General features: G+C 43.1%; 1 protein-coding gene across 1 annotated transcript in view; it reads left to right on the forward strand.

Moving 5' to 3' along the window:
* The window catches only part of COL18A1 (collagen type XVIII alpha 1 chain), a 142,020-nt gene extending 126,525 nt beyond the window's left edge, over positions 1-15,495 (forward strand). Inside the window, exons 34-43 of the mRNA XM_088476370.1 lie at positions 2,189-2,223; positions 3,844-3,936; positions 5,725-5,878; positions 6,030-6,103; positions 6,948-7,076; positions 8,459-8,494; positions 9,159-9,383; positions 9,464-9,661; positions 10,572-10,687; positions 12,259-15,495. Coding sequence (XP_088332496.1) covers positions 2,189-2,223; positions 3,844-3,936; positions 5,725-5,878; positions 6,030-6,103; positions 6,948-7,076; positions 8,459-8,494; positions 9,159-9,383; positions 9,464-9,661; positions 10,572-10,687; positions 12,259-12,472 — 1,274 coding nt within the window. The 3' untranslated portion in view covers positions 12,473-15,495. The remainder of the gene's footprint in view (positions 1-2,188; positions 2,224-3,843; positions 3,937-5,724; positions 5,879-6,029; positions 6,104-6,947; positions 7,077-8,458; positions 8,495-9,158; positions 9,384-9,463; positions 9,662-10,571; positions 10,688-12,258) is intronic.
* Positions 15,496-16,198: the final 703 nt, after the last annotated feature.

The following is a 16,198-nucleotide window of genomic DNA, read 5'->3' on the forward strand; positions in this document are numbered from 1 at the left end:
GGTGCTGGAGTTATGACTACACATTAAACATTCATCTGAATAGACAACATGTAAACATATGTTACAGTTACCAAATGTTACAGCAGTGTCTGCTAAATTCACATTTTGACATCTCTGCATGATGTCACCCGTCTAATGAATATAAATGCTCATGATTATCAATGACAGTGGGAAGGTCTCACATGCTGGCAAGAAGGTGCTTGGGGCCTGATTCAGACCTGCTCGCGAGCGCATAGCGCTCGCAAGCGGGTCGATGGCCGGGCAGTGCACACTGCGCGTGCCCCAGAGCGAGCGAGAAATCACTCACTCCGGGGATCGCTACAAGATGGGGCGGCTATCGATGTTGATGACAGCTCGCCCCGTTTTGTAGGCGGGTCGGGGTGGGTGGCTGCACAAACGGAGGCGTTCCCTTAGGAACAGAGGTACACAGATTTATAGCTTATTGTATCAAGAATAGTATGTTAAAAAACAACTTTACATCATTTGCTCAGCCTATACTATTAATGTTATATTTTCCTAAATTTCATGTTAAGTCCACTTAGGGGCCGATTCTATTAACCGCGAGTTGGCAGAAAATTGCTTAACATGGCAAAAAACCTGCAGCTTGGACTTTTTGCTACTCAATTACAAAATCATTGTTAAGTTAACGGTCTCAATTGTAGTTTGCGCAGATTTTCATTTGCAGCCCATACGTAAGTGATAGTAAGGAAAATTCTTTATTTTAAAGGAAAATGTCGGGTTCAGTGCAAAACCTGTTATACATCCCTCCCAATGAATAATCATGGCACCGGAGGCATATAATTAGCATCAATTGCCCAATACTGACAGGTTAATTTTCAGGAGATTTTCTATAAAAAGCTCAATAAAAGGGTTGAATTATGTGGGACATGTAATTAAGGGTGTTGTATAGATGGGAAATGAGCTTTTGAACCAGCAAATGGGAGTTACAAGTGTAACTTTGCGTACATTTTTCTATACCCCAAAATAATGTAGAGGCTTTAATTTGTTGAAAGACACTTAGGGGTAAATTTACTAAAGTGAGAGTTTTTAGAAGTGAGTTTTAAAAGTGATGTTGCCCATAGCAAACAATCAGATTCTAGCTATTATCTTCTAGAAGGTGCTAGTTATATGTTAAGTAGAATCTGATTGGTTACTATGGGCAGCATCACTTTTAAAACTCACTTCTAAAAACTCTCACTTTAGTAAATTTACCCCTTACTATCTTATTATTCATTTTCCACTGTTAAGAAAAAGAGGTAAATATCCACCATTTGACATGTTTTAAGAACCTCAAATACTTTGCTTATTTATTTATTTACTTATTACCAGTTATCTATATAGTGCACACATATTCCACAGAGCTGTACAGAGAATATTTTACCATTCATATCTGTCCCTGCCCCAGTGGAGCTTACACTCTATATTCCGTATCACATGCTCACACACATACACACTAGGGTTAATTTTTGTTGGGAGCCAATTAACTTACCAGTATATTTTTGGAGTGTGGGAGGAAACCGGAGTACCTGGAGGAAACCCACGCAAGCACAGGGAGAACGTACAAACTCCACACAGTTAAGGCCGTAGTGGGAATGGACACGAATATCCTTCTATACTGTTATCCAAAATGATTTGCTATTTTTTAGCATTGAGGGTGTTTTCGCCACTTTTTCATGCAATTCCCCCAAGTTGTGCACTGCAGAATGACAGGTCTTTGTATGCATTAAATATTAAGTATTACGCACATCACCTACACATCTCTGTGCACTTCAGAGCGATTCTGAGACCGACGCATCTCTGACGCTCTTCTGCGTCCCTGAGTGGGTGTTACTGCCTGTCAGCTGGGTGGCAACTGGCTGTAGGCACCTAGTAGAAGAGTCTAGTGGTCGTGCAGCAAGCATGTTGCCAGACTCGCACCATATTCTGCCTCTTGTGTACGCCGATGGGATGTCCCAGTCAAACTCCCCATCAGCCACTGTCACCGAGTGACCGAGTAAACAGAGGACTGGTGGTGGTACAGTCGCAGGGATCCGTGTTGCGACTCAGAATACAGACGGATATTCGCATTAAATTTCCGGCGGTGGACGGAAGTTTAGCGGAGTTACGTTGAAGTCAGCATTGGGCTGTAAAGTGTGCATTGAGGGGCATATCATTAATCTTACATTAACAGTATTTTGATCTATTGCAGGAACCTTCCCATATGATTTGAGCTCCTTGTCACGGGTGAGTATTGGGAATGAGAGTGTCAATGTGCAACTAGACGTAGAAGACGTCATTTCATGAGATTTTAGTGAATTGTTCTGCAAATAATGATTATTTGCTGTAGATTATAATTTAATGTTAATCGAAGAGCCGTTTTGAAGATGTTCCCCACGTCGTGGTCGGCTAAGAAAGTACAACAGTAATGCTGCAAAATATGAACTCATATACGAAGTGCACTTGGGACCTGATTCAGACCCGGTCGCTAAGCTGCGCTCGCTCTGAGCGATTTTCGCCCATCTGCGCATGCGCAAGCCAGTCGTTGCGATCTGATTTTGATTGCTCGTAAGCCACTATCGGGTCGCTAGTTTGAGTGACAGATAGTGCCGTTTGTGGGTGGTGCTTGTGAACTGGGGAGAAGGTGCTTGTGAACTGGGGAGTGGATGTGCGAACGCAGGCGTGTCAGGCCGCCAAAATGCGTTTAAAGGGCATGCATAATTAGCAAAGTAGCATCATTGTACATATCACCTGCATGTATTTCAGGCCACACTGACCGCTGTGCTTCCAGTGGGTTAAGGCAACCCCAAGGGCTGCGAGCAGCTCCGATGGCTCACGATGGTCCCGATTAATCCTACATTTCCCGGAGATGACGTGTGTTTTTGCGAGTGGCAAGGGGGCGTCTTTAGACACTTGCGAGCACACTTTGCCGTAGCTCGCTAAAACATAGTGGGCGTCCTTACGCATCGCAGTGCGAGCACTTAATTGAAATATCCGGCCCCTTTATGCCAGCGAGCGGCCGCAACTTGCGAGCAGGTCTGAATGAGCTCCTTGGTGTGCTCCACAAAACACCTTGGTCTTACCAAAGTGCACCCAGATATTCCGCCCTGCGCACATACCGATGCACGCGTACTTTGTTCATTGGAGACGCCGCTGAAGTCAAGAAGTATTCCTAAATTACTACTTGGTTTCTCCTGTTTCATGGCTTACATCAGAGGTTTCCTAACGCATGTCCTCAAGGCTCCCCAACAGTTCAGGTTTTAGAGATATCAATGGTTGAGCACAGGTGGTGAAATCAAATTGACTGAGGTACTAATTAAGTCACCTGTGATCAAGCATGGATATCCTTAAAACCTGGACTGTTAGGGTGCCTGGAGGACTGAGTTTAGGAACCTCTGGCTTACATGAATGTATATAGTGAATGTAAGCTCTTGCGAGCAGGGCCCTCTACCCTCTGGTGCTTCTCCGTTCTCTACTTTCATCTACTTCTTACTCCCCACTAGGGCACCTAACACTTGGTTTCTTTGCTCTGTTGCTTCTCTGGGTGTTATGGTCGCGAATGTAGCAATGTATATTTTTCATGTGCTGTATTGTATTGTACTGTAAGTCACTGGTCAACCTATGTGTTTATGTACTTTGTAAGGCGCTGCGGAACACTTGTGGCGCCATATAAATAAATGATGATGATAATGAGAGGATGTTTTGCTCTCTGTAAATTACTTTCTATATGTATTGATGAGTAGTGTGTGTATCTGATAAATACATATGAGCATTTATTATCTAAAAACAAAAAATCCAACTATTATGGACAAAAAAAGGCGACCGTTAGATCTTGTTCTCACTGACAGTTGTGTTTTCTTCAACCAGGGAGAGAAGGGAGAAAAGGGAGAATCTGGAGGTGGAGGATATGGCCAAGGAACTCCAGGGCCCCCTGGTAATCCCGGATATCCAGGTTTACCAGTAAGTGAACTAGGAGTCTAATTCCGATGGTTAGCGCACATCTCCCATTGTGCTGTTCTTTGCAGGCGACGACATGTGCATGCAGAGCAGCCGTAGACTGGCAGTCTGCTACCGTTTCTAGGCCGGGTGGGGGAGGCAATAGCCTCCGCTTCCCCAAATGGAGGCGTGTCGTCACCGCCGTTGGGGGGAGAGAATAGGCCAGAGTCTCCGTTGGCTGACGGAGATTTCCTGGCTTCTTTTGAGCAACTGCGCTCACCGGCTTGAGTGACCCCATGGTCACTGAAGCCGGCAGAGGATCACGTAGATGTTTCGATGCTGCGTCCATATACACAATGCTCGAAACAGAAATGCATGCAGGAGACGTGATGCCTCCTGCTGCATTGCTATAATAGTTCTATCGCAGATGCTACCTTGGTAGCAGCTGCGATAGCAATAGCGTCGGACCTTGAATCACACCCTATATGTATTGATCCAATGTTACCCACATTTACAAGTTTCTTCATAATTCCCAGTTCTGTCTGTGAATCTATCAACATGGACAATGATAGGGGAGACATGGTTAAAGTGTTTGTGACTTTGGGCTGTATTTACTACAATCCGCATTTGTAATGTAGATTGTAGTGTGATATTACCGAGTGAATTTGCATTGCGAATTCAGGCAATATCACAGGGATTTACTACAAATCCCTTGTAGGGACAGAGCTTGCGAGAAAGGTCTGTCCCTGCGAATCCCCTCCGCTCTCTAGTCACAATGTTTTCGGAAACAAATACCGTGACTAGTGCCTCTGCGCAGGCACCGACCGGCCACCGCTGCTACCCCCTCCCCGGGTGCTAAGTCCCGCCCCCAACACTAAGCCCCACCCCCGCGACAGCAGACCCCCCCCGTGACCCCCCCCCTCCCTTAATAGCACTTACCTGCAGTCATCGGTGCTCCGGTGATGTCTTCCATGCCTCCGGTCAGCTGATATCCCATACTGCACTGGGACCCGATCACCTGATGACCGGGCCGCAGTGCTCCATGGGAGAAAAGCTGACCAGATGGGAGTCATCACCGGAGCCCTGACCACCGGTCCCTGGAGTCAGGTAAGTTAATTTTTTTTTTTTTTTTTTGCCGTGCTGATCACTGGGGCCGGCTCCGGGCTCTGCTCTGCACATTAGAGCAGAGTAGGAGCCCTGTAACCGGGGGAGACCATGGATAACGCCATCTCCAGGTGGCGTTATTATCACAGGGCTTTCCCCGGTATTTTTTTACAATTCATTTTTAGTAACTTTGGTAGGATCACATTTCCCATTACAGTTATGGGAAATGCGATCTGCTTACTAAAAATAAGTGATACTTAGGGGTTGGAGTAGAATTATACGAATTCTACTCCAATTGCCCTTTCGTAACTGTAGGTGATACTAAAATAATGTGAAAAGGGTGTGAAAACACCCTTTTTCACTTTATGTTAGTAAACATAATGTTAATAAATAGAGCCCTTTGTGTCTATATTAAGCTCCTGGCAGTGTCAATGATGATGGTGGGGGAGGCTGGAGCTCTGGTGGTCACACCTCTTCCAAGCTGTGAGCGTAGCACTGCAGCTGTGCGCGCACCTAAGAAGGGAAATCGGTCGCACATTGACCCAAAAGTGTCTACAATGGGGCCCGAGGTTACGCTTGGCGGCTCTACCTCAGTATCTGTTATTTGGGTTGTGCCCATATATCTTATTCACATTAACCCTCCTTTTGTTTGTCCAATATGTATGCAAAATCTATCCCTTTCAAACAATATCATCTACGTGTTCCCAGGGATCTAAAGGAGACAGTATCCCTGGTCCGCCAGGTCCACGTGGCCCACCAGGTGCTCCCGGCGTTGGATATGAAGGTAGACACGGACAGCCAGGCCCTCCTGGACCTCCAGGTCCTCCTGGCTCGCAGTCATATCCCGGACCTAATAGACCAGGTTAGCAGACTACACTTGGTAACTATGATCAACAGCACAAATGCAGACCTGCTATTCTAACATGGCTGACTGTTTATTTAGTTTTGTACGAGGGATTCCTATCGAACAGGAATAATAACAGTCATTTTAATACATCATTTGTATTTCACAGCTGTGAGCATTCCAGGACCACCTGGACCTCCAGGGCCACCAGGAATCCCAGGAGGGGCAGGAGGCTCTTCTACGGTAAGACGAGGACATGAATTCATAGCGTGTGCTGTATAGGAAACCATTGTGGGTTATGATGGAGTCACAGATCTGCCAATATACATTGTTACTATTTGATGCTAAGCCTCATAACGCTCGATTGAGCGCGCACACTATGCCATGTGAAGGGTATGTCATTCCAATTTGCCTCAAAGCGACATATCATCCAATATATCGCCTAATATCTACCCAGCGGTTGTGTGACTACAGGGCATGCTGGCACTTGTAGTGGAGAGCCTTGAGTTCACTTACTGAGCCTTATATTTAATGTCGACACGCGTGAACATTTTGTTTAACGTTTGAATATATTGCAGATCTCTCTGTAGATCTGTCCTTTAAGTTTCAGACTTCCTGAGCAGGCACATAGTTACCCCATGCCGATAGTCTATATATATATATATATATATACTGTAGATCTGCAGTCCTAAACCTTTGACATCATGTAACATTTTTTGCCCATTGTGATCTGTTATTGTTGTGAATATCTCCTAGAACTGACTACTGTAATAAGTCAGATGCATGCAGAGGATGTAGCTAGACTGTTAATTAAAATCCATATTAGGTAATTGGTTTGTATTATAATCACCAAAGCTCATTTCCTGTTCAAAGGTCACTTGTGTGCATTCTGAAAAGGTAAACCTAAAATGAACATGTTGTTAATGTTTTCAGTAACTGTTCCAGACGGATAGAACATATGCTTAATGCCAGGATGCTTTATGTAGGCTACACTGAAGAATCTGTGCTTTATTTGGAGAAAGAGATTTTCTTTTACTTGAGTACATTATATTATCTAACCCCCCTGCCCTCCCTCTTTATTTCTTAGGCTACAGTGCTACAGACGTTTCAGACCATGCTACACCTGGGTCATACATTGCGGGAAGGGACCATCGTCCTGGTGCTGGAACAGGCAGAATTATATGTACGAGTGAGGGATGGATTCCGAAAGATTATTGTGAGTTATCAACTTCTGAGAACCATCTGCACCTTTGTTTGTTTTTCTAAGTAGCTAGAATATTTTAAATAAGTGCGACCTGTAACCTTCGCCAGTGATATCACAGAATAATCGGCATGATGTCAGGTAGTTGGCAGACATAAACTAACCATTTACTTATATATTAAAAGATGCCAAAAATTTTAGATAATAGGTTTCTTCCCCTTATAGAGCTGTGTTGTCTTTAAAAATAACGAAGGGGTATATCTACTAAAGTGCAGGTTTTTAGAAGTGGAGATGTTGCCCATAGCAACCAACCAGATTCTACTTATCATTTATCTAGCACCTTCTGGAATATAATAGCTAGAATATGATTGGTTGCTATAGGCAAAAGCTCCACTTCTAAAAACCTGCACTTTAGTGAATATACCCCTCACTCTCAAACTCATAGTTGCAGTAGGAAATATAAAAAAAATATATATTCAAAGGGAGATTTATCAAATCTTGAAGAGAAATAAAATGAAGATAGATAAAACTACCAACCAATCAGCATTTGGCATTTTGCAGGCTGTGCTCGATTAATGACAGTTATTATAACCCTTTCAGACCAACGAGCTGGGCAGGGCCGGATTTAGGGGGAGATTTAATAAAGCTTGGAGAGAGAGAAAATTGGAGATAAATAGCACCAACCAATCAGCTGCTAACTGTCACTTTACAGGCTGTGTTTGAAAAATGACAGTTAGGAACTGATTGGTTGGTGCTATTTATCTCGTATTTATCTCTCTCCAAGCTTTATTAAATCTCCCTGTATGTCATGTGGAAGCCTCGGGGCAACTAAATTGTGGGGGCCCTTGTCCCCCTCCAATGCAGCTACAGCCAGATGTTATGTTAACTGCATACTAAAGAGAGGACATAGTCAGGATGCCGGTGGTCGAAAATGCCCTCCGCCAGAATCCCGGCACTGAAAGCCCAGCCCCATGATAGGCGTCTAAATACCGACTCCTATCATTATCCCAGCGCCGAAATCCCGAGGCCTGGCATACCGACCGTAGGTTTGCCGGGCGTTGTGACCTATTAGCCGTGGGAGGGGAGGGAGGGTTAGGTTTAGGCACCCCTGGGGGGACTTAGGGTTAGGCACCCCCCCAGGAGGGTTAGGTTTAGGGTGTGGGTTTATCACCCCCAAGAGATGATTAGGGTTAGGGGGAGAGGGGGAGGGTTAAATATACTTATAAGCCAGCATCGGGATTGTGATGTGTCAGGCTTCCAGGGTTGGGATTTGAACAGTCGGTATTTCATAAGCAGCCCCTAAAGATGGAGGGGGATTGGGGTAAAAATATCTTATTACTTTAGAGGTGGATATGAATTTGGTTGTATCTTGAAATACTGTTTTTGTGTTTTGCTAGCTCGGAGATTATGCAACGCTGAATGGTCCTGGCCGGGTAAGTGCACATTCTTTTCTTTTTTTGAGTGCGTCATTTTTTTGTTATTTTTTTTTTTCTTAAATCAAGTCTGTTTTTATTCATCTTTTAAATAATCTTACAAACATACAGCTGCTAACATATCTGTACATAACTAGAAGAAGCAAATGTACACATCGCGTGCTGAGAAGGAAGATTAGGACATTGTAATTTAAGCAGGGCATACATTATGTAATTATCTGTCCGACCCGCAGGTTATCGGTGGATCGGGACGATCATTGCATAGTGTATGGCCGCAACCGATCAGCAATTAACGGACGGTAGGGCATGAAAAATCTTCAAACATGCCCTATAATTAGTCGCTCGCAGCTGGCGGTGTATGTGCTGCTGCAGCCGACCGTGCGACATTTCTCCTGTTCCATTCACAGATATTGTGGCCATACACTGTGAAATATCTCGCACTGTATGGCTGTGGTATCTTCTGGTTTCAGGCCTGTCAGATAAAATGTCCATGGGTCTGACAATACAGTGTGTGCCCAGCATTAGGAGAGCGAGACATTACAAGTGGGAGCAAACTTAACGACCTGTTTGATAGCAATGTGATAGCATTTAATAGCCGCTAACTTTCCCGTGTTGTGTACGCCAAATCTATGATTAGTTTGTGACTGGGATTTTATTCCTGCAGGGCAATGAAGTGGCTGTGGAACAGCCGCCTGTGGTTCAGTATCCTTCTAGCAACAGAGACTCAGGGTACCTTCAATCTACAGAGGAGAAAGTTCCCGCGCAGCAACCTCCCATATATCCAGGCAGAGAAGAACGTCAGCCACCTTCTGTGTTTCCCGGACCGGTAGAGCCAGAGAGAAATGATCCCTCCTCTCCTGTACACCGGCACCAGGAATACCAGGCCGCGGTGAGCGCAGGTGCAATGTGCTGTCAGGTTTCCCCGTGTTGGCTTCATGTAATGTAACGCATCTTATTCTCCTGTTGCAGCTGCACCTAGTGGCTTTGAACGGTCCCTTAAGTGGCAGCATGCGTTCCATCCGCGGGGTGGATTTCCAGTGCTTTGAACAGGCTCGCAAAGCCGGACTTCAAGGGACATTCAGAGCATTCCTCTCCTCCCGCCTGCAGGATCTGTACAGCATTGTCCGGAAAGCTGACAGGCTCTCGGTGCCTATTGTCAATCTCAGGGTGAGCCTGGCGTTACTTACTTTATGCCTCAATGGTGATATTGAGGTCTGCTTACTGTGTCCGTAACGGTCATATTTTTATTATTATTCCACAATCTCTATTGTAAATAAAAACATCAAAGCCCTGATTTAGAGTCGCACTTTAGTGCAAATATGTAAATACATGTATAGCCGCTACCGGACACACTTCGCACGCACGCAACTTGAATTCATAAGAGTTACATATATCATATAACTTTGGAACCTTGCCCTTGGAAAGAAGGGTGTAATGGGCTAATGCAGTACAGTAAAGGCGTGCAGCTGATGGATTAACAAGCTCCTTTTGAGATGCATCTTAGTTTGAGTTACACAGCTGTTGAAACCGCTAATTTGGCACCTGCAAAGACCGGATGCAATATTTGAAGTGGGTGATAATTGTCGCATCTTTGTGAGAAACACATCTTAAGATGCAACTAAAAATATAGATGTGGAGCCACATCCTTACATTCAGCTCTAAATCATGAGCAAGTGAAAAGCTTATGAAATAATTGTACATGGGTTAATTGTTAATGTTTCCACATAATCACAAAACACAGTTCAAGACTACAAAGTAGATCATTCTGTGTGTGTGTGTGTGTGTGTGTATATATATATATATATATATATATATATACACGTCCATGATCCGGCACCCGTGAGATACAGTTCAAAATAGCGGAGTGCCGTCTTGTGGATGGATAGTGTGGGTATATATGTGTGTGTGTGTGATGTGAAAAGTGTCAGTGATTTTTGAGACCAGAAATTTCTTAAGTTTGACGATAGTGGATAAAAGTTTACAGTTACATCTTAAGGTCAACATCTCCCTCTTCAGACACCTCTCTAATGTTATATTGTCACATAACTCTACATAATACGGGACTCTCTGATTCCAGGATGAGACACTGTTTGACAGCTGGGACTCACTCTTCTCCGGTTCCGAGGGACAGATGAATCCGGGAGCTCGGATCTACTCATTTGATGGCAGAGATGTTACAACTGACTCTACTTGGTAGGATAAACTGAAATATACCTGATACTTTCCTGGGAAAGTATCCCCAACGTATGGCATATTACTAGTAGTAATAGTAAAGTTATTCACTTTTTTCTTTTAAATTTAAAGAGATGTTTTTTAACCTTCAGAGAACTTTAATGTGTTGATTTGTGTAAGTCCTTCTGCAGCTATAACTAAATACACGGCTGTAACTTTCTGGCATCACCGAGGCCTTTATACCATCAAGGCGGCGTTGTTTAGTCGCATTCTCCATGAACGTAGCATACCATACCTCTATGCACCCACTACCTACTATTGTGTTCACCAAGCAGATTTCTCTTGTATTCAAGTCAATTTAAAATAAACGAGAATGCCTGGATGTAGTAAAGGCCTTGATGAAAAGCACACAGAGAGAAGCACAGTGATAAGAAATATTTTCAAAAGAATAGTAAAAAACCAATAAATAACGGTATCCTGATGGTAGAGATCCCTTTTTAAAATACTACAGGGTAAACCAGGTTGATTTTGCTCTTTAAAATAACTGTTACTTTAAAACATCAGCAGTCTCGCACGGGACTCGACAATGTCTGCAGTCGACAGGCTTTTACATGTACCCCCATATGTTAGACTAGCACAGGGGCAAACGCAAGATTTCTAGAAGGGGGTATCCAAGTGCTTGATTTTAAAGCAAGTGTGCCCATTACATGAAGAGGGCATAATCAGCACTTATCCAGCTATAATATACGTCATACGAAGTATAGTGTGTGTAATAATTCTGACATACACAGGACCAGCAATCACAGTATGCCATTATATGGAAGTAGGGCCATCCCGTCTGAGCTGATTATGTCAGATGTGGGCTCCATTCCAGATCATTTGAGCAAGTTTGGAAAACTGGGGGAGCAGCATAAAAACCTAACACCAGCCTATATGTACAGATTGGTCTCCTTATGCACTGGATAGTGTATTATTATACAGCATTACTAATTGACCCTATAGATTAACTATATCAGTGCACCCCTAACAGTGCATGTTTTCCAGATCTCCCAGTTAGTTGCACAAGTGTAATCATTACTGGCTCACACATTTTAAAAGTTCAACAGGTACCGTAGTGCTAATTATTTCATATGTGACACTGAGGAAACCTGCAACTTTAGTATTACATGCTATCTACATTGTGGTCATCATGATGTGGTCTGGGGAGGGGGGTTTCCAGGCAACTGGAAAACCCCCTACGTTTGCCTATGAAAGCAATATATTTCACCCATTCTAAGTAACTATTTCATGGAAGTTAAATTGCATATATTTGGTTCATTCAGTTTTTTGATGTGCCTTTGTTGTATTCGTGTTACGTGCTAATTATTGACTATTCCACTGTGATGAAGCCATAGAAAGCCATAATGCTCAATGTTTAATGACCTCGCTTCACGTATGTAGTAGGCAGAAGGTGATAGAAACTGAATTTGTTTAGTTACATTTGCAATGAAGGGTTTCTGTAGTTACAGTACACTTATTAATATCATTTGGTTTAGCACATGCTATATAGGTATCATGTCTAGGGCACGTCTAACTCTGTGTCTCTACACTAGGCCACAGAAGATGATCTGGCACGGGTCCGACACAAAAGGCCGCCGTCTCACTGAGAGCTACTGCGAAACCTGGCGCACAGACGAGAGCGCGGTCACCGGTCAGGCATCATCTCTATCAAGCGGGAAGCTCCTAGAGCAACGTCCCCAGAGCTGCAACAAGAACTTTATCGTCCTGTGCATCGAAAACAGCTTCATGTCCACCGGCCAGAAGTAGGAGCACATTGAACAGCTGGAGTGGTGCTTATCCTGACAGAGGCTGCACATGGACCCCCCAAGGTTCCATCTCTTGCGTCCAAAGACCAAAGAGTCTGAAGCTGCTCTTATCTGAACATTTATGTGCAGTGCTACTGTCCCAGTCTTCGTGGGGCCATATCACTTGGATACACTGTTTGAGCTAATCCCTGCCTCAGCTCGAGATAAAAAAAACAAAAACAAACCAATCACTTTCAGTTTCACATTGTGAAAGTGGCTGCAATTCCAAAAACACGCTTTGAGAATCCACCTGAGATCATATTGATTCTAGCTGTGCCATCTTCGTCCAGTCTTCTCCAGAGCACGGGGTTGACCCAGTCGTCCTAAGAGGAAGCCAGCATGATAGAGCAAGGCAGTTGTGCGTCGGGTGCAAAGCTTATGGGTGCCTCAAACCCTTGGTCTCTTTGCATCCAAGTTCAAATATTCTCTATTTTATTCTGTAATATTTAACCACTTTTAGTTACAGAGACACACACATATCTCTGCATTAATTTCTTGTCAATGTCTGTTTCCTAGTTCTCTCCTTGGCAAACACCAGGTGATCACCACAATATTTATGAGGATACACCTTAAAAAAAAATCAAAGCCATGAACATCGAAATGTTGTGGATCTACAGTGTTTAGAAAGCAGCGTTCAGCCTACTGACTCATTCCAGTCCATCCGCTTGGTTTCCACCAGGCGGTCTTTAGGTTGACAGCCTTTAAGTAAATACAGTTCTCACTATGTTGCGGCTGCTTTGTACTTGATCTCTCTGTACTAACGAGGGCATGTTTTGCTACGTTACCCTTCTAGTTTTTAATACAGGATGAATGTGTTTAGGAATCTTTGTTATGTATTCGCTTATACACTTTAACGTGTTCGGATGAGATAAAAGGAAAGATGAGCTTGTGGCTCCACCTAAGCCTGACCGTTCCCAGCTCTACCAGGAATGTACACAATACAGGTTAGAATCCAGGTGCACACAGCTACAACCGCTGCAAAACGAAGAGAACATCACATTATTTATTATCAAATTTAATTTTTGTTTTTTTTATATTTTCTGTTGATATTAGCTGTCGTATGCAGGGTACCAGTCAGACAGCAACATCACTATTTCACTCACTTGTGCTGCAGTACCTTGCTATACCTCTTAGGGGAGCCACAGTAGCATAGAACAGTCATCTGTAATTGCATCTGACACTAGGCTTTCAAGAATGATTATATACCAGCCAAAAGCAGATAGGAAAATGACAATAGCATAACCAGGACAATGGCAGACTGTAATTTATGTTAAGCAAGCCCCTTAGTCTGTTTATTCAATAATGGAGAGGAATGTATAAGAGTATGCTATGTGCACTGATTGATTATATAAGATTAGTATATTGAACTATTGCAAGGAAGCACAGCCACATACAGAGTGTGTGTGTATATATATATATATATATATATATATATACACGTAATATTAAGACTGATGTTTCTATCCTGTTAATGAAGATATAAATGCTTTGTGGGATATAAAAAAATACATACAAAATGCTATATTGTATACATACAAAATGCTAATGCTCTTGCTAAAGTAAGCCTTTAAAGAACGTGAAAAATAGAGGCCTCACAAATAGACATTGATATGAAAATATCCCAGTAGGGAACTGATGTAATAGTCATGTGATTTTATCATATAATACCACTAAGCAACATGCTGTCTAAAGCTGGTCACACATCTAAAGATTATCATTCCGACCAGCCATCTAGGGAAGGAAAATCTGGTAATGTATGTGACTACATAACAATCGTCCATTTACTTCCAATGCTACAAAATGGACAAAAACAGTTGTTCAGACAAGTCGGTTAAATCAAACAGATTTAGGCAACTTGTATAAAACGACAGTTTTCCCGTGTTTGGGAGCAAAGGGTCAATTGTCATTTGTTCCCTTATATTACCAGACTTCAGTTCCAGCCAACTACTGGTTGGAATGATAATCTTTAGATGTGTGGCAAGTTAACGTTTTGTCCTGCAATAGTTGTATAACTTTAGACTTGCTCGCAGATCCAGCCACACAAGATTACTGCTGGATCTACCAGAGATCATTAGGTAAAATAATTCCACAGAAATAAATGGGATAACTATTTATCATGTTCTTTCTCTTAGCATATTATTATTCTGCTTGCATTACATAGTTCTAAGCCATGGTGCTGTATAATATTGATTAGGCACCGTTTTACACTGGATATTAGCAAGCTTATACATTTCTTTATGTGCACCAGAAAGATTCTTTATATCTTGATAATCCTCCTCAGTCATTGGGCAGAAACGTCAGTGTTTATACAGGCAGAGAGTTTATACATGAATACACTGAGATGCTTTAGAAAAAGACTTCAGTCCAGTCACTGGTTGTCGCCACAGGACTTTCTGCTCAACTAACTTTCTACATAACGTGCAGCCTAAACTGCAGCCAGTTACAGAAGACAGGGGTTACTGCAATGAAATCTGCATTCAGGCCCAAAAGGCCTGGGAGCTGTGTGCAAAGCACCCCACCGGGCACTGCCGTTTTCAAAGCAAGTGCGCCTGTAGAGAGCCACACTTAATCCAATGGACCAGCACCCGAGTGTAGCATTCACTGAACTTACTGGTGATATACCTTAGTAAATTTCATGTAAGCACTATATTGTGCAGAAATGGTGCCCTGTAAAAGCTGCAGTATGACGGTTCTAGCTTTCTACCTGTGTACATATAAACGGTAGGCCTGGTGCGGCTGGGAATGCGCTCAGGTGTGAGGTACAACACAGCCATCAGAGCACATGAATCCCTCGTACGTCTAAAATAAAAGGTGCTAAAAAAATGTCTTTATTTTTTATTTTTTTTTCAAATGCTTTTAGAATATTTCGAAGACAGGAAACAGATGGAAGTTTTCTACCATTATCTTTGTATTTCAAAAAAAAGAAAAGAAATCAAACCTGTGGATATTATAGTTCATTTCTATAAATACTTCCTAGGACTAATATCTTGTGTGTTATTTGTTTTTTTATTGGGGAAGAGGTTTTGTGTGCAGGGAATGTGTATCAAGAGCATCGTACAGCCTGACATCTTACCTTGTGGTGAAAAGCGGGTCCCTCCTCCAACTCCGCGGCGCCATCTTTCCAGTGATATTCGGGCAGATGGCGTATGCGGACAAGAGAGCAAAGGCTCTGTCATAGTGCTAGAGTCTTTGTTTTCACTGCGTGGCGCCATCTTACCGAAGATGTCACTGAGAAGATGGCACCGCGGAGCAGGGACCCTCTGGGTGCAGGGTGTGCAGTACGGGGACCCCCTGGACCCATGTGTATCACACACTTTACACACCTCAGGACCCGATTCAGAGATGGACGCTAATGCTATCGCAGCTGCATTGCATAATATGCTAACGATATTGAAATTGAACCTCTATATACCCCTGCCTGTACCTTCTAAAATCCTACCTATAAACCTCTAAGGATGACACTAATTTGCATATGCAGTCATACAGTAAATAAAAGACTCCAGACTTGGAACATGTGGTTCCGAAGCACAAAGTATAATTCAAGTAAAAAGTACAGTCAGTTACACGCTATTGATCCAGACACAATTAGACGCAAAGGAATTATACAGACCCCAAGTACAGTATACATACGCAGCGCTTCCGGACCAGATGATAGGCATCAGCAAGAAACCCCGTCGTCATTCAGCAT

This window comes from Taudactylus pleione, unplaced genomic scaffold, assembly GCF_031769625.1.
Source record: "Taudactylus pleione unplaced genomic scaffold, aTauple2 ptg000188l, whole genome shotgun sequence".
NCBI classification, from domain to species: domain Eukaryota; kingdom Metazoa; phylum Chordata; class Amphibia; order Anura; family Myobatrachidae; genus Taudactylus; species Taudactylus pleione.